General features: G+C 57.8%; 1 protein-coding gene across 2 annotated transcripts in view; it reads left to right on the top strand.

Annotated features, from left to right (window-relative positions):
* Positions 1–15,496, top strand: part of GALNT9 (polypeptide N-acetylgalactosaminyltransferase 9) — a 123,339-nt gene extending 107,843 nt beyond the window's left edge. The window contains exons 7-11 of one of the 2 annotated variants that reach the window (XM_009004927.5): positions 9,316–9,501; positions 11,152–11,289; positions 12,977–13,072; positions 14,230–14,397; positions 14,825–15,496. In XM_009004927.5, coding sequence (XP_009003175.3) covers positions 9,316–9,501; positions 11,152–11,289; positions 12,977–13,072; positions 14,230–14,397; positions 14,825–14,971 — 735 coding nt within the window. In that variant the 3' untranslated portion in view covers positions 14,972–15,496. Of the gene's footprint in view, positions 1–9,315; positions 9,502–11,151; positions 11,290–12,976; positions 13,073–14,229; positions 14,398–14,652 lie in introns of both variants that reach the window. The other variant, XM_035258265.3, reaches the window with a different exon arrangement.
* Positions 15,497–17,214: the final 1,718 nt, after the last annotated feature.

The raw sequence follows: 17,214 nt of genomic DNA, 5'->3' as shown, positions 1-17,214 counted from the left end.
TAGCTGGGCCTGGTGGTGCGTGCCTGCAGTCCCAGCTACTCACTCGGGAGACTGAGGCAGGAGAATCACTTGAACCTGAGAGGTGGAGGTTGCAGTGAGCTGAGATCGTGCCACTGCACTCCAGCCTGGCAACAGAGCGAGACTTCCCCTCCAATAATTAAAAAAAAAAGTCAGGATAAACCACAGCTTTGCCAAAAGCCCCATTCTGAGGTCCCTGCTTACACCTCAGCCAGGATTCTATCATCAGCCGCCTCCGGCTCCCAGTGGCCAGAGAATCGGGGGCTTGTGGATGCAACAGCCACAGCCCCCTCCATGCTCTCGGAGACGGTGCCTCCTGCCCACCCTGCCCGGGTGATGGGCCGATGCCTCACAGCCAGAGTCCTGAGGACACTCTCTGAGCCCGTGTCACTGACTGCAGCGCAGCCTGCCCAGGCCAGCTCTGCACAGCCCACGGCCCAGGAGGACTGAGCTCGTGCCTCAAGCACGCCTGCTTCTCATTGCCAGTTCATCCCCCTCGCCGCCACCTCCTCTCGGAGGCCGGGGTTCAGGAAGCCGTCCCCAGTCCCTGGCCAGGGCACACCTCCTGCCTGAGTCTCAAGCCCCACTCTGCCCCCAGCTGCGTCCACACACCATCAGTGTGTTGTCTGAGCCTCGCCCACCTCCCCTCTAGATGACAGTTTCACAAGGGAGGCTGTGGGTCCCCAGCACCTCCAGGAGAACACTACAATCCCTGTTGCTTCGCTGGACTAGACCCCAAGGACAGCTCCAACTTGATGGGACAGCCTCACACTCAGGCCCTGTGCCAGGCCCACAGGCCGCTAACGTTGACGTCAGTCCTCAGGGTACAGGGGGACTTTTCACCCAACGCCCACACGCACCAGGGGTGCCCTCCTGTCTCTCCTCTCGCCATGATGCCCCAGCCCAGGGCCTGCAGATGAGGGGTCCCAGGGACCCATCCGTGGAGGGGTCAGCTGTCTTCCCACCACTGGCCTCTGCAGTCAGCGATGGCCCCTCAGCCTTGGTGTGTTACGTATGTCACCCACACCACCAAGTCTTGTGTTACCAGAAAGGGGTCTCCATCCAGACCCCAAGAGAGGGCTCTTGGATCTCATACAAGACAGAATTCAGGGCAAGTCCACAGAGTAAACGAAAGCAAGCGTACTAGAGAAGTAAGGAAACAGAAGAATGGCTGCTCCGCAGGGAGACTGGCCCCAGGGGCTGCCGCTCGGTTGTTTATTAATAATTTCTGTGGTTATTTCTTGATGATGTGCTAAATCCATGTGAGTGTTCTGGGAAAGGGGGTGGGATTTCCCAGAGCTGAGGGTTCCTCTGCCTTTTTAGACCGTTCCCGATGTGTCCGTGGCATCTGTAGACTGTCACAGCACTGCGGGGAGTGTCCTTCAGCTTATGCATTATAAGGAGCGTGTAATGAGCTGTGAGGAAGACCCGAGGCCACTCTCATCATCATCTTGGTTTTGGGGGCTCGTGGCTGGCTCCTTTACTGCATCCTGTTTCATCGGCCGGGTCTCTGTGGCCTGTGACCTGTGCTGACCTCTCCTCTCATCTCATGACTTAGAATGCCGTAACCATCTGGGAATGCAGCCCAGTAGGTCTCAGCCTCGTCTTACCCAGCCCCTGTTCAAGATGGAGTCGCTCTGGTTTGAATGGCTCTGACACTTGGACTTCGCCCTGGCTGTGGGGCCAGACAGTCAGGTGACATGGGGTGATCGTAGGCATCGTCACCCAAACCAGGACACCCGAGAGTTACCTGAGGTGCTGTTAATAATTACCCCAAGACACGGGTATGAACTAGGGTTGTCTTGGGCAAATGGGGATGCCTGGCTAATCTGAGCATTAACTGGTACTATCTGCTGCATGCAAGGAAGCCCCAGGAGTGAGAGTCTGTGCCTGCTGTGCCTGCTGAGGCAGCCTGTATCGGTCAGCTCGTGGCTGTGTAACAATCCACGCTGAGATGTCGCTGCCTAAGACAACCCTTCCCTGGCCCGTAACCCTGTGGGTGGGGAGCAAAGCGGCTCTGCTCTCGGCTGGGCTGGCACATGCGCCACAGTCAGCTGCCAGGTTTGTGGGGTTGGCAGGTTGGGGTGGGAGGAATGGGCTCAGCTAGGCGGCTTTCTGCTCCACATGGTCTCTCGTCCTCGTGGTGGGGGCCAGGTTACAAAACAGAGACCAGGGTGAGCGCAGTCTCCTGAGGCCCCGGCTTGACCTTGGCACTGGGTGGGTTCTGCCTCATTCTGTTGGTCCAACCAAATCATGTGAAGGGCTAGGGTGATAGTGTCCCTCTCCCAGTGGGAAGAGCCACACAAACAGACGCCAGAGGGCGAGTCCAGCATAGCCCCAGTTGCTCTCAGCTCAGAGCGCCAGCCAGCCTCCGACCTCCTTCACCTGGTTCTCCTCCAGCACGGCCAGGAAGGAGGGGCCCGGGCCTCCTACCTCTTGAGAGTTCCCAAGAGATGGGCCGCATGCCCCTGGCTCCTATGGGAGGATTCTGCTTGGTCCTTCTTCTGGGGGTTGGTCTCTTCTTTTTTTTTTTTTTTTTAAAGTGGTTAATGCATATTTTATGTGTTTAAAATGGAGACCTCTATTGTGTTTATTTGTTCTGGCTCTGAGTTCAAGTCCTGGATATCGTTATCAATTTGTTGTCTCGTTGAATCTAAATCTCATTATGTGTCTTTTGTATCTGGGTGTTAAGATCTCTTATTGTTGCATTAATCCTTTTACCCTTGCATCCTTGTAGCTTTGAAATCTATTTTATTAAGTGTGAGAATTGCAACTCCTGCTTTTTATTTATTTATTTTTGCTCTCCATTTGGTTGGTGAGTTTTTTTCCATCCCCTTGTTTTGAGTCTTTGTATATCTTTAGATACATCGTTAGATTTTGTGGATAATGTATATTTTCTGTGTTTAAAATGGAGAGCTCTATTGAGTTTATTTGTTCTGGATCTTAGTTCCAGTCCCGGATATCGTTATCAATTTTCTGTCTCGTTGAATCTAAATCTCATTATGGGTCTTATGTATCTGGGTGTTAAGATCTCTTATTATTACATTAATCCTTTTACCCTTGTATCCTTGTAGCTTTGAAATCTATTTTGTCAAATGTGAAAATTGCAACTCCTGCTTTTTATTTATTTATTTTTGCTCTCCATTTGGTTGGTACTTTTTTTTTTCCCAACCCTTTATTTTGAGTCTATGTATATCTTTGGATATACCGTTAGATTTTGTCTGTATCTTTTGATTGGGAGATTTGGTCGATTTAAATTTAGGGTTGCTGCCATTTGATATTAACTGGCTATTTTGTCCTTTCGTTGATAAAAATTCTTCTTTATGTTAATGCTCTTTACTTTTTGGTGTATTTTTAGAAAGGGTCATACTGGTTGTTCCTTTCTGTGTATAATGCTTCTTTTAGAAGTTCTTGTAAATCAGGCCTGGTGGTAATAAACTCTCTGAGTACTTGCTTGTTCCTAAAAGATTTTATTTTTCCTTCAAATGTAAAGCTTAAATTGGCAGGATATGAAATTCTGGGCTGAAAGTTTTGTTCTTTAAGTATATTGAATATTGGCCCCCACTCTCTTCTAGCTTGTAGGGTTTCCGTTGAGAGATCTGCTGTAAGCCTAATAGGCTTATCTTTATGGGTAACTTGATCTTTCTCTCTGGCTGCCCTTAATATTTTCTCCTTCGTTTCGATCTTGGTGAATCTAACGATTATGTGCCTTGGGGTTGGTCTTCTTGAGGAATATCTTTGTGGTGTTCTCTGTATGGCCTGGGGTTGAATAGTGTCCTGCTTTGCTAAATTAGGAAAATTTTCCTGGATAATGTCCTGGAGAGTATTTTCCAGCTTGACTTCATTCTCTCCGTCACATTCAGGTACACCAATCAAGCGTATATTAGGTCTTTTCACATAGTCCCATATTGCTTGGAGACTTTGCTCATTCCTTTTTATCCTTTTTTCTCTATTCTTGTCTTGTCGTTTTGTTTCATTAAGTTGGTCTTCGACCTCTGATACCCTTTCTTCTGCTTGATCCATTCGGCTGTTTAAGCTTGTACATATTTCACTCAGTTCTCGTGTTGTATTTTTCAACTCCATAAGTTCATTTGTATTCCTCTCTATATTGTCTATTCTTTTCAACATTTCATCTAACCTTTTTTCCAAGTTCTTAGTTTCTTTACATTGGGTTAGAACAAGTTCCTTTAACTCCCAGGCATTTCTTATCATCCACCTTTTAAAGCCTACTTCAGATAATGGAACACAGTCCTTTTCCATCAGGGCTTGTTTGGTTGCTGATGAGTCCTTTTCCATCAGGGCTTGTTCCGTTGCTGATGGGTTCTGATTTTGAGTATACTCGGCCTTCTTAGGCTGTTTTTTCCCCTTCATTGTAGATGAACCGCCTTTCTAATTAGGTTTCTGAGTCGACGTCCGACTTACTGATTCCCAGTGCTGGGATCCGAGCCACCCACTGTGGCAGCCTAAATAGCAGCGATAAGACTGATGGTGCTCTTCTGCCCGGGAATCTCTGGTCTGGCTTCCCTCTTGAGTCCGCAACAAGAGGCTCTGACTTCCCGGAGCTCCAAACTCTGGTCAGTAGGGGAAGCAGTCCCGTTGGCTCTGCATGAAGAGCTGCTGCACCGAGACGCCGGCAAAACCGCTCCGGCGGCCACAAGAGTCGCACTGGCGACCCATGGGGCTCCTCCACTGGAAATCGGCTGATCGGTGAGTGACGAAAATTCGTCTAAAAGTGTGGCGTCGTCTTGTTCTCTGAGCTTTCACTGGGAGCTACAATCCCGAGCTGTTAGTGGTCGGCCATCTTTGGGTTGGTCTCTTCTTGCCCACAGAGTGGGGAATTCATGGCCAAAATATTGATCTGAAATTTATAGGGGGGTGAAACTGTTTCTCTTGAAGCTGTGATTGTGGAGCCTTTCAATTCTGCCTTCTGCATGAGCATCAATCTCCCAGGGAACACAGCAGGAAACAGCTCTGACAGTCAGGTGATGTTTTGGTCCCTGGCTTCAAACTGTATGAAAAATTACAAGGTCATTAACTCTGACACAGGAAGGAGACCTGCCCGGGTGTGGGGACACCGCACGCCAGTGCCACTCGCCCGAGAGTTGCAGTGGGAGGCAGGGGCCGTCCTGTTCTTTCCATTTTCCAAGGGTTGGAAATGGGTATGTTACTGATGGTGTGGAAGTTCACCCACCGACCTTATCAGGCCTGAGCTACCGGCACTGCTGAAAAGCCAGTTCACCTGAGTCGCAGCTCTGTGTGGTTGGGGGCACGCCACATACCTCAAAAGCTCAGGGGTCTGTGGCCAAACCCGGAGACCAAACCAGCACAGCTCCCAGCTGTGAGGGCAGCTCGGCTAATGATGGAAGCCAGCAGGGCCACCCACCCCCGCTGCCAGGGGTCTCGCCTCTCCCCACGTCTGAAGAAGGGCATGTGAAGCTTCGGTCCTTCGAGACAGGGTGGGGGACCCAAGGGCTGAGAGACCTGAGGCTGCATGCACCCAAGAAGGGGCTGGGATTCCAGAGCCAAGGTTTGTGGGACCCCGGCACCACCTGCAAGCTCAGCACACCCCGAGCTGGAATCGGCAGAGCCTGCCTGGGAGCCTTGCAGACCGCCTGGCAGGCCCAGCAGGTTCCACACAGCATCTCCCCAGTGCTGCAGAAGCCCCAGGGACAGGGTGGCCGTAGGTGGCTGCTGGGTCCCTCACTATGTTGCCCAGGCTCGACTGTTATTTTAATGGACAGATAGACCTGTCTCCATCTGTGCGGCGCAGCATGCTGTGCTCAAGTCAGGTGACTGCACAGTCATCCTCTCCACTTCCATTTCCTTGTGTGGGGGACACGATCAGGTCCCTCGGTCCTCCCTCAGCAGCACAGGCACCCACACCCACACCCGCTCCTCCTCTCGGGCCTCGGTTTTGCTCCCTTTTTTTTTTTTTCTTTTTTTGAGACAGAGTTTCGCTCTTTTGCCGTGCTGGAGCACAGGGGCTCAATCTCGGCTCACTGCAACCTCTGCCTCCCGAGTTCAAGCAATTCTTCTACCTCAGCCTCCCGTGTAGCTGGGATTACAGGTACCACCACGCCTGGCTAAGTTTCGTATTTTTAATAGAGATGGATTTCACCATGTTGGCCAGGCTGGTCTTGAACTCCTGGTCTCAAGTGATCCACCTGCCTCGGCCTCCCAAAGTGCTGGGATGACAGGTGTGAGCCAGCACGCCTGGCCGGTTTTGTGCCTCTGATCCTTCTGGCATTGGAGTGTTAAAAGCCAGGAGGTAGCGGAGCATGCAAAGGCCTGGGAAGGGTGTCCGGCATGGGCACCACCTGTGCCAAGGCCCTGAGGGGTGTGCATGGTGATGCTGGGAAGGCCAAGGTGCTGTGAACAGAAGGGTGGGCAGGGCAGGCGTCAGGAGCCCTAGGAGACTTTGTGTTCCCTGGGGTGAGGCCACAGGACGGGATGCTCTGGTGGGTGGGGGGACCGAGTCCTGTGGTCTCTGTGCCGGGGGTAGACAGGAAGGCTGAAGCTGCTGGAGGCCACCCCAGAGGCCCATGTGCCAGGCACTCCTGAAGACAGACAGGCGATGGAGGACGAGGCTCTGTCCTGCTGCTGCAGAGCTTCCTCCATTCCACCCCTTCCAACGAAGGGCAGGGCTCTGCAGTGCGACTCTTCCCCCTGTGAGGCCGCCCCCCCAACAAAACCTGGTGGTCTCAGGTTGAGGTGGGAGCCACCAGCGGAATGTGGAAGGGCAATGGGCGGGATTCACCAACGAGGCCCCTTCCTGCCACAAATGACAGAAATCCCACCTTCGTCTCAAAGGCAGAAAGGAAGCACCAGCCCAGGTGGCTGGAAAACCCCAGGCTGGGCCCCAGCAGCTCCAGGCCGGCTTTTCTCAGACAGGCTGTCCCATTCCAGAGATGACAGAGAGAAATCCTCGATGCTCCCAGGGCACCATCCTCTGACGCATGAGCCTGATGCAGAAGCACAGTTCACTTGGGAGGAAAAGGCCACCATGGCCAGGTGCAGCAGTGACATGGGCTCCACTGTCCAGGGAAGGAGCCAGAGTCCTGTGGGTGACATGGCTGGGACTACAGGGTGCGGGCGTCTTGGGCGGGGCTGAGCAGTGAGGAGGCTCCAAGTGGCTGGGCCGCAGTCAGGGAACATGTTGGCCACGTGCCATGTAATCTTCTCACCAAGGAGGCTGTGGCTCTCTCCTGCCCCGGACTCTGGATCTGTCCTGTGGTGGGTGGCATCGGAGTGGCCGTAAATGATCGGCGATGCAGCCTCCCTGGTTCTCTCCTCCGCCTGGGACTTGGCTTCCTGAAGGCAGAGTGCGGTGGAGGGAAGAGCCACCTGCTCCCTACACGAGGGACTGGGAGTGGGCTGGGCTGACAGGCGTTCCCTGGAAGCTGCAGCCACGGCACCTTGAGTGTGGCCCTCTTCGGGAAAAGGGGTCTTTGCAGATGTGGTTAAAATAACGGCCTGGAGATGAGAGCAGCCTGGACGAGGGCAGGGCGGAGTGCAGCGCCCACCAAGGGGCCAGGGCTCATCTGGGCAGAAGCTCTGCCGCTGGCCTTGGCACCTTCTCAGCACCGCGGAGGGAACGGGCAATGCCAGGGCTGCCCACCCTCTCTCAGGTGGAGGGGGGGATTTGGGAGATGAGGCAAGTACGTGCTCGGCCTGGGCCTTGGCACACTTGTGCACCCCCCGAATGTCCAGTGTGGGAGGCTCGGGGCTGACGACCTGCATGCGGTGGAGCTCCGGCCACGCGGATCAGACCCATTTGTTCGTGGTGATGTTGGCCCGCGTGTGGCACCAGCGTCTATTTTATGGGGCAGATGGGATGGGATAGCGCAGGATGATAGGGTGGGACGGCGCTGGCTCGGGGCTCCTAGCAGATGATGGGACATGGATTCCAATGCTGGGTGACCCTGCAAGGAACTGGCTCAGCAGTACAGAGGCTGAGAACACTGAGACTGGCCAGTGGCTGGCAGGGGCAAGGAGAGCCGGTGAGCAGCGCCAGTGTGAGCCCCAGCCTGAAGGCAAGAGAGGACCCGTCCCAGCCCGAATTGGGCAGAGTATGGACCCTCCCTTCCGCGGCCTTTCTATCCCACTCAGGCCTGCAGGGCATGGATTTACACACGGGCAAGCGTGTAAATGTCCCGGCCCCATACCCTGCCACGTTGACACAAAATGAACCCTCACAGACAGGACAGTGCAGGGGACAGGCTGGAGTAGAACAGATGGGGTTTAAAAGCAGGTATAGGAAGGCTGGGTGGTGTTTAAGTGAAAAGACCGGGAAGGGAGTGTGCATAGAAGGATACACGGTGGGCCAGGCCCAGCGCTCACACCTGGAACCCCAGCACTTTGGGAGGCCGAGGCGAGCGGATCACAGGGTCAGGAGTTTGAGACCAGTATGGCCAACATGGTGAAACCCCATCTTTATAAAAATAATTAGCCAGGCATGGTGGCACACCTGTAATCCCAGCTACTTGGGAGGCTGAGGCATGAGAATTGCATGAGCCCTGGGGGCGGGGGGCGGAGGCTGCAGTGAGTCTAGATTGTGACACTGCTCTCCAGCTTGGGCAAGAGAGAGACTCCTCACAAAAAACACGACATGATGGAAGATACACTTCTGTGTGTGGGGGTGCAGAAGGCCAGGAGCTTTGAGGGGTGTATTTGCTGGGGAGGCTGCTTGGGGGCTTTGGGGGGTGTATTTGCTGGGGAGGCTGCTTGGGGGCTTTGGGGGGTGTATTTGCTGGGGAGGCTGCTTGGGGGCTTTGGGGGTGTCTTTGCTGGGGAGGCTGCTTGGGGGCTTTGGGGGTTTATTTGCTGAGGAGGCTGCTTGGGGGCTTTGGGGGTGCATTTGCTGGGGAGGCTGCTGGGGTTTTGTTCACACCCAGGTTGCTTGTGTTCTGGGGATGCCTGGAGCGGCATCCGCACAGCAAGCGGCTATTTTTAAACGAGGTTGTTGGTGTGTGTGGGTTCAGTGGGGGGTGTCCCTACACAGAACAAGCACGGGGGTGGGAACCGCAGGATGGGACCTGGTGAGTGCTGGGGTCGGCGGAGTAACCCCCCCACACACAATCATCGGGGAACGCACAAGAGAAACCACACTTGGTCAGAGGTCCCCGGGAGAGCAGCCTGCACCCGCCGCAGCCCAGGCCTGCGCCATCTCTGTGGGTGGCGTCCCCTGAAAACAGCCCCCGGGAAGCGAAGCCCTGGGAGCCACCAGCGGTGCGCGTACCCCAGGAACACCTGGGAACGGAGGGGAGGGCCCCCCGCAGCCAGCGCGTCTGCCCGCAGGTGTGGCAGTGTGGCGGCAGCATGGAGGTCCTGCCCTGCTCGCGCGTGGCTCACATCGAGCGCACCAGGAAGCCCTACAACAATGACATCGACTACTACGCCAAGCGCAACGCCCTGCGCGCCGCCGAGGTGTGGATGGACGACTTCAAGTCCCACGTGTACATGGCCTGGAACATCCCCATGACGGTGAGCCCCTCCCCGCGGGTGTGAACGGGGCTGAGCGGCCCGTCTGTGCAAGGGCCCACAGCACGCTCACACCCAGGCCCTTGTGCTGGACGCTCTTGTCTCGGCCCAGAGCCGCTGCCAGTAAAGCCAGGGAGGGGCGGCCTCAAACATGCTTCCCGCCCTCAGGCATGTTTTCAGGTCACCGCTGGCTCTCAGCGCCCAGTCAGGGCCGTGGTGCGAATGGGCGGCCCTGGGGCCCTTCCTTCACGGATGGATGTTCCGGTGTTTTCCTCTTGGCTTTTGGCCTATGAATGTCTGACCTGCTCAAGTTAGGGACTGCTGTTTGTTTTCTAATTTCCCATAAGGAGCCTGAATTCTAGCTTTTCTCAAAGTCTTAGGACACCCAGTACCCCAGCCACTACAACCCTAAGAAGGGCAGAGGCTGAGATGGGGGCCGAGATCCCTCCGCCCATCCCACGCCCCAGCGTTTCTGGGAACCCCCTTCCTTGCCACTGCAGGCATTGGGTCCCTGAGATTAGAAGGACTCGTTTTTCGCATCAACCCCAATAAGACCCAGCTCATGAGTCACAGCGCAGGGCACACACACCTGTATGTTTACCTCTATCCACATGCAACTCCTCATTCACAGTACACGATTTAAAAATTCCCACAGCAGCCTAAAGCTGGTTCACCAGCACCCGCTAGAGTGCGCCCCATCGTGGGGGCAACACTGCCTGGAGGGCCCCAGGCTCGACCACTCACCAGGCAAATCCGACAGCCCGCCCCTGGGTCAGCTCCCACGGCGGGCAGAGCAGGGAAGCCGGGGACACCTGCGCCCGCGTCAGAGATGAGAAGAGGGTGCCCGGTGCTCCTTTGGCCTTATTTCCGTGAACTGATGTGGAAATCTGCAAGGTGCTGACGTCCCCAAGTGTGTGGTAACTGAATGAGGTCTCTGGCTCCCGGCCCTTGGGCAGAGAGGCTGGCAAACACCTGTCACCTCCCTGCGTCCAACAGCCCTGGTGTGAGTCCGACTTGTTACAGCTGCATAACAAAGCAACAGGGAGTTTCTGGCATGACAGTCCCCACTTTACCCACGAGAAACTGAGGCACGGAGAGGGTAAGGGACTGGCCCAGGGCCACGCACCAGGAGGTCACAGGATTCAAGCCCAGGCCCAGTCGTCTGCCTCCTGCCAAGGCCCGAGACGGGAGCCTGGAGGGTCCCTGGGCGGGAGGCAGGTGCTCTCTCAAACCCCTCCCATGCTCCTCAAACTGGTGCCCATCAGAGAGTACCAGCCCTGCAGCCCCTCAGGCCCCGTGGTCCCAGGAAGAGACAGACGCCGCACTCAGCTAAGTCAGCAGAGGGAAGGGACGCCCAGGCGGGGTGTCCAGGGTCCTCACCGGGCTGGCCTCGTGGACATGGCTGACCTCGGTCTCCACCCTCCAGAGGGTGACAGTGTGCGGCCAAGGCCAGGGGAGCAGGGCCATCTTCTCAGGCAGGAAGTTCCTGGGCCCAGGCCAGCCGTGGCTGCTCAGGGCATGGACACACAACAGCCCTTCCTGTCGGGAGCCGCGCCTCGGACCCTCTGTGGATAGCGGGAGGCCTGGAGCCCCCCACCTCATCATGGGGACGGTGACACTCACGTGCCCTCCCGCCTCCTTCTGGCCTTGCAGAACCCCGGGGTGGACTTCGGGGACGTGTCCGAGAGGCTGGCCCTGCGCCAGAAGCTGAAGTGTCGCAGCTTCAAGTGGTACCTGGAGAACGTGTACCCGGAGATGAGGATCTACAACAACACGCTCACGTACGGAGAGGTAGCGCCTCCCGAGGGCCCGCGCCGCCCACAGGCTTCCCCCAACTCCCACACACATGAACACACAGGCTTGCATGTGGTACGGAGAGGTAGCGCCTCCCGATGGCCCGCGCCGCCCACAGGCTTCCCCCAACTCCCGCACACAGTGCATTCACAGTGACACAGGCACATTCACAGCCACACAGCAAGGTGCAGGTTGACATGAACACAGGTGCCTGCATGCAGAATACACATGGATGCAGACGCGGACGGGCCAGATGCAGGTCCATGTATAGGCCCACCGTGTATACACGTGTGCACAGGCAAGCACATTCACATCTGCAGTGCTCATTCACACACGTACGAGTGCACGATCCAGGTGTGTATATGCACTGAATAGAGAAGAGGGTGCCTGGTGCCCCTGCGGCCTTTTTCCATTAACTATTCAGAACTAAATCCATGCAAACGTGCACTAATACATGCGCCAGTGCATACAGACACAAGAGTACACGCTTGCACAGTTTTGCTCCTGTGTATGAATGAATGAACGCCAAAAGGGCCTGCCCGTGCCCAGATAAACAGACGAGCACTTGTTATCAAGGCGAAATGACAGTGTGCGTGTAGAGAGGTGCACACATCCGTGCGTCCACACAGGCGGAGCCGGATTCGTACCCCACCACGCGTGCCGGCAGGTGCCCACACACTCATACAGCACCTCAGCGACACAGAGACCCACCTGTCTTCACCAGCCCCCACAGGCCTGGCCACACACACGGCGGTCCCTAAAGCCAGAAGGCGATGCTCCTCTGCCCTCCCCTGGTCTGTGCGGTGGACGGGGTGCCTCCCACTGTGGGACCCGAGCTGGCAGAGCATCCCAGTCCCAAGCTAGCACTCAGATGGGGCAAGGAGAAGGGGCACCTGGGCTGGACAGTTCTCGCTGAGCCTCCCCTCCCTGAAGCTCCTGGTCCACCCTGTGCTGAAGCCAGGCCCTTGGGCAGAGGTTTCCCAGGCAGCATGGAGAGCAGATGGGTGTGCGTGGTGCAGGGGTACCCTGTTCCCCAGCCCCCTGTGCTTCTGCTCCACCCACTCCATCCTCAGTCAAGCTCAGGACCCCCCACCCGTAACAGCCAGACTCTGCTGGGCTTTCTCAGTTGTCCCAGTTCAAACCTGTGTGACCTCCAGCGGTAGCCAGGCTGGATGGCTTAGCTCCTGCCGCAGAACCAGCGTCCTGGAAATGACAAGCATTGGCCTAGTGCTCGCGAGCCAGGGTCACCCCCTCGGTGCTGACCTCAGATGGGCCTGGAGGCCAGAGGTTGGCTGATGACAATCATCCCCTAGTGGGCTGGCCCAGGCTTGTTCTGAGTGGTGAGTAGTCTCTGCCCACTCAGCGGGAGCTGCAAGGTTGCAGGCAGGGAAGCCCCTTCACAGCCACGGCCTCAGGCCCCTGTCTCAGCAAGGCTCACGCCGCTGCCTTCAAGTGTCCCTGTTGAGGGATGGTCAGGTCAGGATCTGTGCATGGCAGACATTTTGTCTCCATCAGGGACAAATGCAGTCGGCCACCCCTTCCCCGGAGGTCCAGCAAGTCCCTTCCCCTCTGGCTCCCAGGAGCCCCCCTCCCTCAGTGCTGGCTGCAGAGCTGGGCGGGGCAAGCTCCCTGTGGCCTCACCCTCGGGTGACTCTGGCCTTTCTCCTGTGGCTTCCGGTTGCAGGTGAGAAACAGCAAAGCCAGCGGCTACTGCCTGGACCAGGGAGCGGAGGACGATGACCGAGCGATCCTCTACCCCTGCCACGGGATGTCCTCCCAGGTAAGAGTGGCAGCCACCGCTCCATGGAGCTCCCACACCCCACACCCGGGGCAGGTGGGAGGTGGGTCCCAGGGACAGAGGCGCAGGCCAGCCTGCTGGGGCTGCATTCCGGGGCTTGGAGCAGCCTGGGGGCCCCTCTAGAAGAGGCCTCCCAGCCCCCCCCAGCTGGAAGGCCGCAGAACGAGTTAAAGGCTGGGCCAGGCGGGGTGGCTCACACCTGTAATCCCAGCACACTGGGAGGCCGAGGTGGGCAGATCACTTAAGCCCAGGAGTCAAGAGCAGCCTGGGCAGCATGGCAAACCCCGTCTCTATAAAGAAAAACAAAAACCAGCCTGGCGTGGTGGTGCAGACGTATAATCCCAGCTACGTCGGAGGCGGAGACTGAGCTGAGTTCACGGCACTGCACACCAGCCAGGGCAACAGAGCAAGACCCTGTCTCAAAAGAAAAACTAAAGGAACCAGGCCTTTGGGGTCAGAAGGGCCTTGGGCACGTCCCTCCCTGTCAGTCTAGACGGGGACGGCCGTGTTTACTGTTCGGGGCTGTCCTGTAGTTACACAGAAGATGCGGGAGGCACTTACCCCGCGTGGATCAATATAGAAAAACTGCTGCCACAGCAGCAGGCCACCGGCCACTGAGCCACCCACCGGGCTGGCTCCCCCGCAGCAAGGGCCAGCCCCACTCAGTGGAATCGCAGTGGTCAGGGGCCGGGTGTCCTGAAGGTCGGGGCAGATCTGACCACCACCCTCATAGAGAGCTGGATGTTTCTAACCCCACGGGAACGCGTGTTCTGCTCACATATGGCGCTGCTTTTTAGTGGGCACTGGATGTGACTGAAATCAAACCCCAGACTCCTGTCCTCCCCGAAATGAGCGGGGCCCTGTGCTCTGAGTCCGAGCAGTCTTCATGACGTCAGTCCCAGCGTAAACCCAGCAACGTGCGCAAGCCGATGTCCGGGCCTGCAGGGCGCCTGGCACTGCCCAGCCCATTCCCCACGTGGACCCTGCCTGGCCGGCCTCTCCCACCCCCAACAGTGTCCCCAGGGTGGGAGGCCCCAAGGCAGCCACTCATGGCCATTTGTAGGCGGCCGAAGGCTGCTCACTGGGGAGGGCCTGGGCTGGATGCTGCTCACGCGAAGCCCCGGTGGTCCTGTCCCCAGCTGGTGCGGTACAGCGCGGACGGCCTGTTGCAGCTGGGGCCTCTGGGCTCCACGGCCTTCCTGCCTGACTCTAAGTGTCTGGTGGATGACGGCAGGGGCCGCACGCCCACCCTGAAGAAGTGTGAGGATGTGGCACGGCCAGCACAGCGGCTGTGGGACTTCACCCAGGTCAGCCGTTGGGGAAGGGGCCGCAGGGTGGGGCAGGGCTGCCGGGACCCCCGAGTGCCTCCACCACTAGACCAGCCCATGGTGAGGAGGTGGAGTGCAGCAGTGGGTGGGAAGGGACAGGGCCTCGATGCTTGTCAAGAGGGCAGAGGACTGTCCAGGGCCGGACAGCCGCCTCTTCCAGCCTCAGGTGCCCGGGGTAGAGGGGAGACTTAAGCAGGGGTGAGTATGATTCCAGCCTGGACTGCTGGTCCGCAGGACACACGGGAAGTCCTGGAAGCTCCGTGGAGTCAGCCCCGTCCTGGCTGCTGGGATGCTGGGTTTCTATTCAAACTGCCGCAAGAATAAGCCTGAGGGCTGAGAGCGCAAAACACTCCCCGGGAGGCGGCGGCGCCTGCGCCTGGCTGACTTGCTGTGCCTGTCTCCACAGAGCGGCCCCATCGTGAGCCGGGCCACAGGCCGCTGCCTGGAGGTGGAGATGGCCAAAGACGCCAACTTCGGGCTCCGGCTGGTGGTGCAGAGGTGCTCGGGGCAGAAGTGGATGATCAGAAACTGGATCAAACACACGCGGCACTGACCCCGCCTCCGCCTGGACCCACACGGGCTCAGGAAGGCGCTGGGCTGAGCCCAGCACACTCGGCAGGGCTCCAGGTGTGGCCAGGACAGCGGAGGCTGAGTGTCTGGGGTGTGGCCGGAGTGTCAGCTGCTGCAGCTGGAGTGCAGCCCCTCCTCGGACAGGCAACTCTACTCAAGGGAGGGCGTCTGGGACAGTGACACCAACTCAAACACGTGCCTTCTCCATGGCATCTCCTGTCCTGGGATGGCCACCGCCTCTGCATGTGACACTCCCCCTAGGGAGGCCAAGCCCCGGACCCCACGCAAGGCTGCCCGGGCGCTTCCATCCACAGGGTTCCCACGCTCCAGGCGGCCACTCAACCCTCCCTCCGAGACCTAAGCCACACGTCACAACACAGCTCCTTGCAATCGGTAAGGGGGCTGGGGGACAAGGACAGTGACAGCAGTCCCACAGACAACCCCAGGCCGGGTCTGGGAGACTGGCGTGACTGCTTCAGAGACCAAATAAAGAGCGGATCAGGCAGCAGCGCTGTGTGTGTCTTCCTGGGAGCCAAGCTGGCAGCTGCAGGTGGCCCAGTCCCACCTCTCTCTCTGCCACGGCCCCTCGCCCGTTTTTATGAAGTTTTATTGGCGCCCAGCCACGCCCATTTGTGTACTATTGTCTGTGGCCACCACTTCTGGGCTTTTGGCTCAGAGTCAAGCGGTGGCCACGTGGCTCACAAAGCCACAAACGTGAACTCTGGCCGATTAGGAAATCATTTGCCGATGGCTGTGCTGGGATGTCGCCTGGCAGGCAGCCTGACCATGCCCGTGGTACCAGGTGTGGGGGGATAGGCTGAGGGCAGTGGCCGGGTGCTGCTCACATCCCTCATGACTGCCAAGCACCTCCCCCAGCTGCAAAGGAGGCTGGGAAATGTCTCATGGGTCAGCTCTGTGTCCCCCTAAAATCCAGGGTTTGACATTAAGAGGGAGGAGAGTAGAAGGGACCTTGGTGAAAATCAGCCCCTGCCCCATGACAGAGGGGCCGTTCCCGCTCTGTTCTCGGTCACCGACACTCACAGCCACTGCCAGAGCTGCGGGCAGAGGGGGCCTGGCTCGGCCCCATGCTTAGATCTGCACAGGGGCCAAGTCGCCATCCCCGGGGGAGATCAGGATGCAGTCCAGCTCCGGCCACTCACTCCTCCCTCCACCTGGAGGTGGGTGGCTCCTGCCGTCCAGACGGTGCGGGGCACCCCGTGTGGCTCCTCCAGCAGACACAACGCCAGGGTCCAGAAACCCAGCCAAGCAGCTGTGCCCTCAGGGCGGTCATGTTGCCCCGTGTCCTGGGCAGAAACTGTGGGCCCCGTTGGTGACTTCCAAGTTTCTCAGGGAGTGACCTGAGAGCAGCCAGTGGGATTTCTAGATGGCAGGGCTGCTGGGGTTGCCCGAGGACCTCACCCGTCCTCACCCAGGAGCAGCCCCGCAGCCCACCCTCCAGGGACGACAGCCATCCAGCGCTGTCCCCAGAGGAGCAGCCACAGGCCCGCATCCCAGCGGTGTCTCTTTCTAGAAGAGGACTTGTTACCCGGCGGTGCCGCGGCCTCGGGCCCATGAGAGAAACCTTCCCCAAGGTCAGCGCTGCTCTGTGCTCTCAGCCCTGGCCAAAGAATCAGAACAAGCAGGTGCCACCCTGGCTGCCACCCATGGTGGACGGGTGAAGACCCCTGTGCAGACACCACGAGCTCGATCACATCCCCTGCAGCAGCAGACGCAGCCGGAGGCCGTCAGCCTGGGAGCGGGAACAGAAAACCAAAACCACAGGTTCTCGCTGTACGTGGGAGCTGAACACTGCGTGCACACGACAGGGAGGAACGGCAGACTCCGGGGATTCCCAGGGGCAGAGGGAGAAGGACGAGGGCCAGAAAGCCTCCTGTCAGGAGCCGCGCTCACTCCCTCAGCGACGGGGCTGTCAGAAGCCAGAACCTCAGCATCACGCTACATACACACATGACAAACCCACACATGAATCCCTGGACCTAGGCCGGGCGTGATGGCTCACACCTGTAATCCCAGCACTTTGGGAGGCTGAGGCAGACGGATCACCTGAGGTCAGGAGTTCAAGATCAGTCTGGCCAACACGGTAAAACCCCGTGTCTACTAAAAATAAATATACAAACGTTAAGCAGGCGTGGTGATGCGCACCTGTAGTCCCAGCTACTCGGGAGGCTGAGGCAGGAGAATCGCTTGAACCTGGGAAGTGGAGGT

Source organism: Callithrix jacchus, chromosome 9 (assembly GCF_049354715.1).
Source record: "Callithrix jacchus isolate 240 chromosome 9, calJac240_pri, whole genome shotgun sequence".
In the NCBI taxonomy this organism is placed as follows: domain Eukaryota; kingdom Metazoa; phylum Chordata; class Mammalia; order Primates; family Cebidae; genus Callithrix; species Callithrix jacchus.
This window is presented reverse-complemented; position numbering and strand designations above follow the sequence as displayed.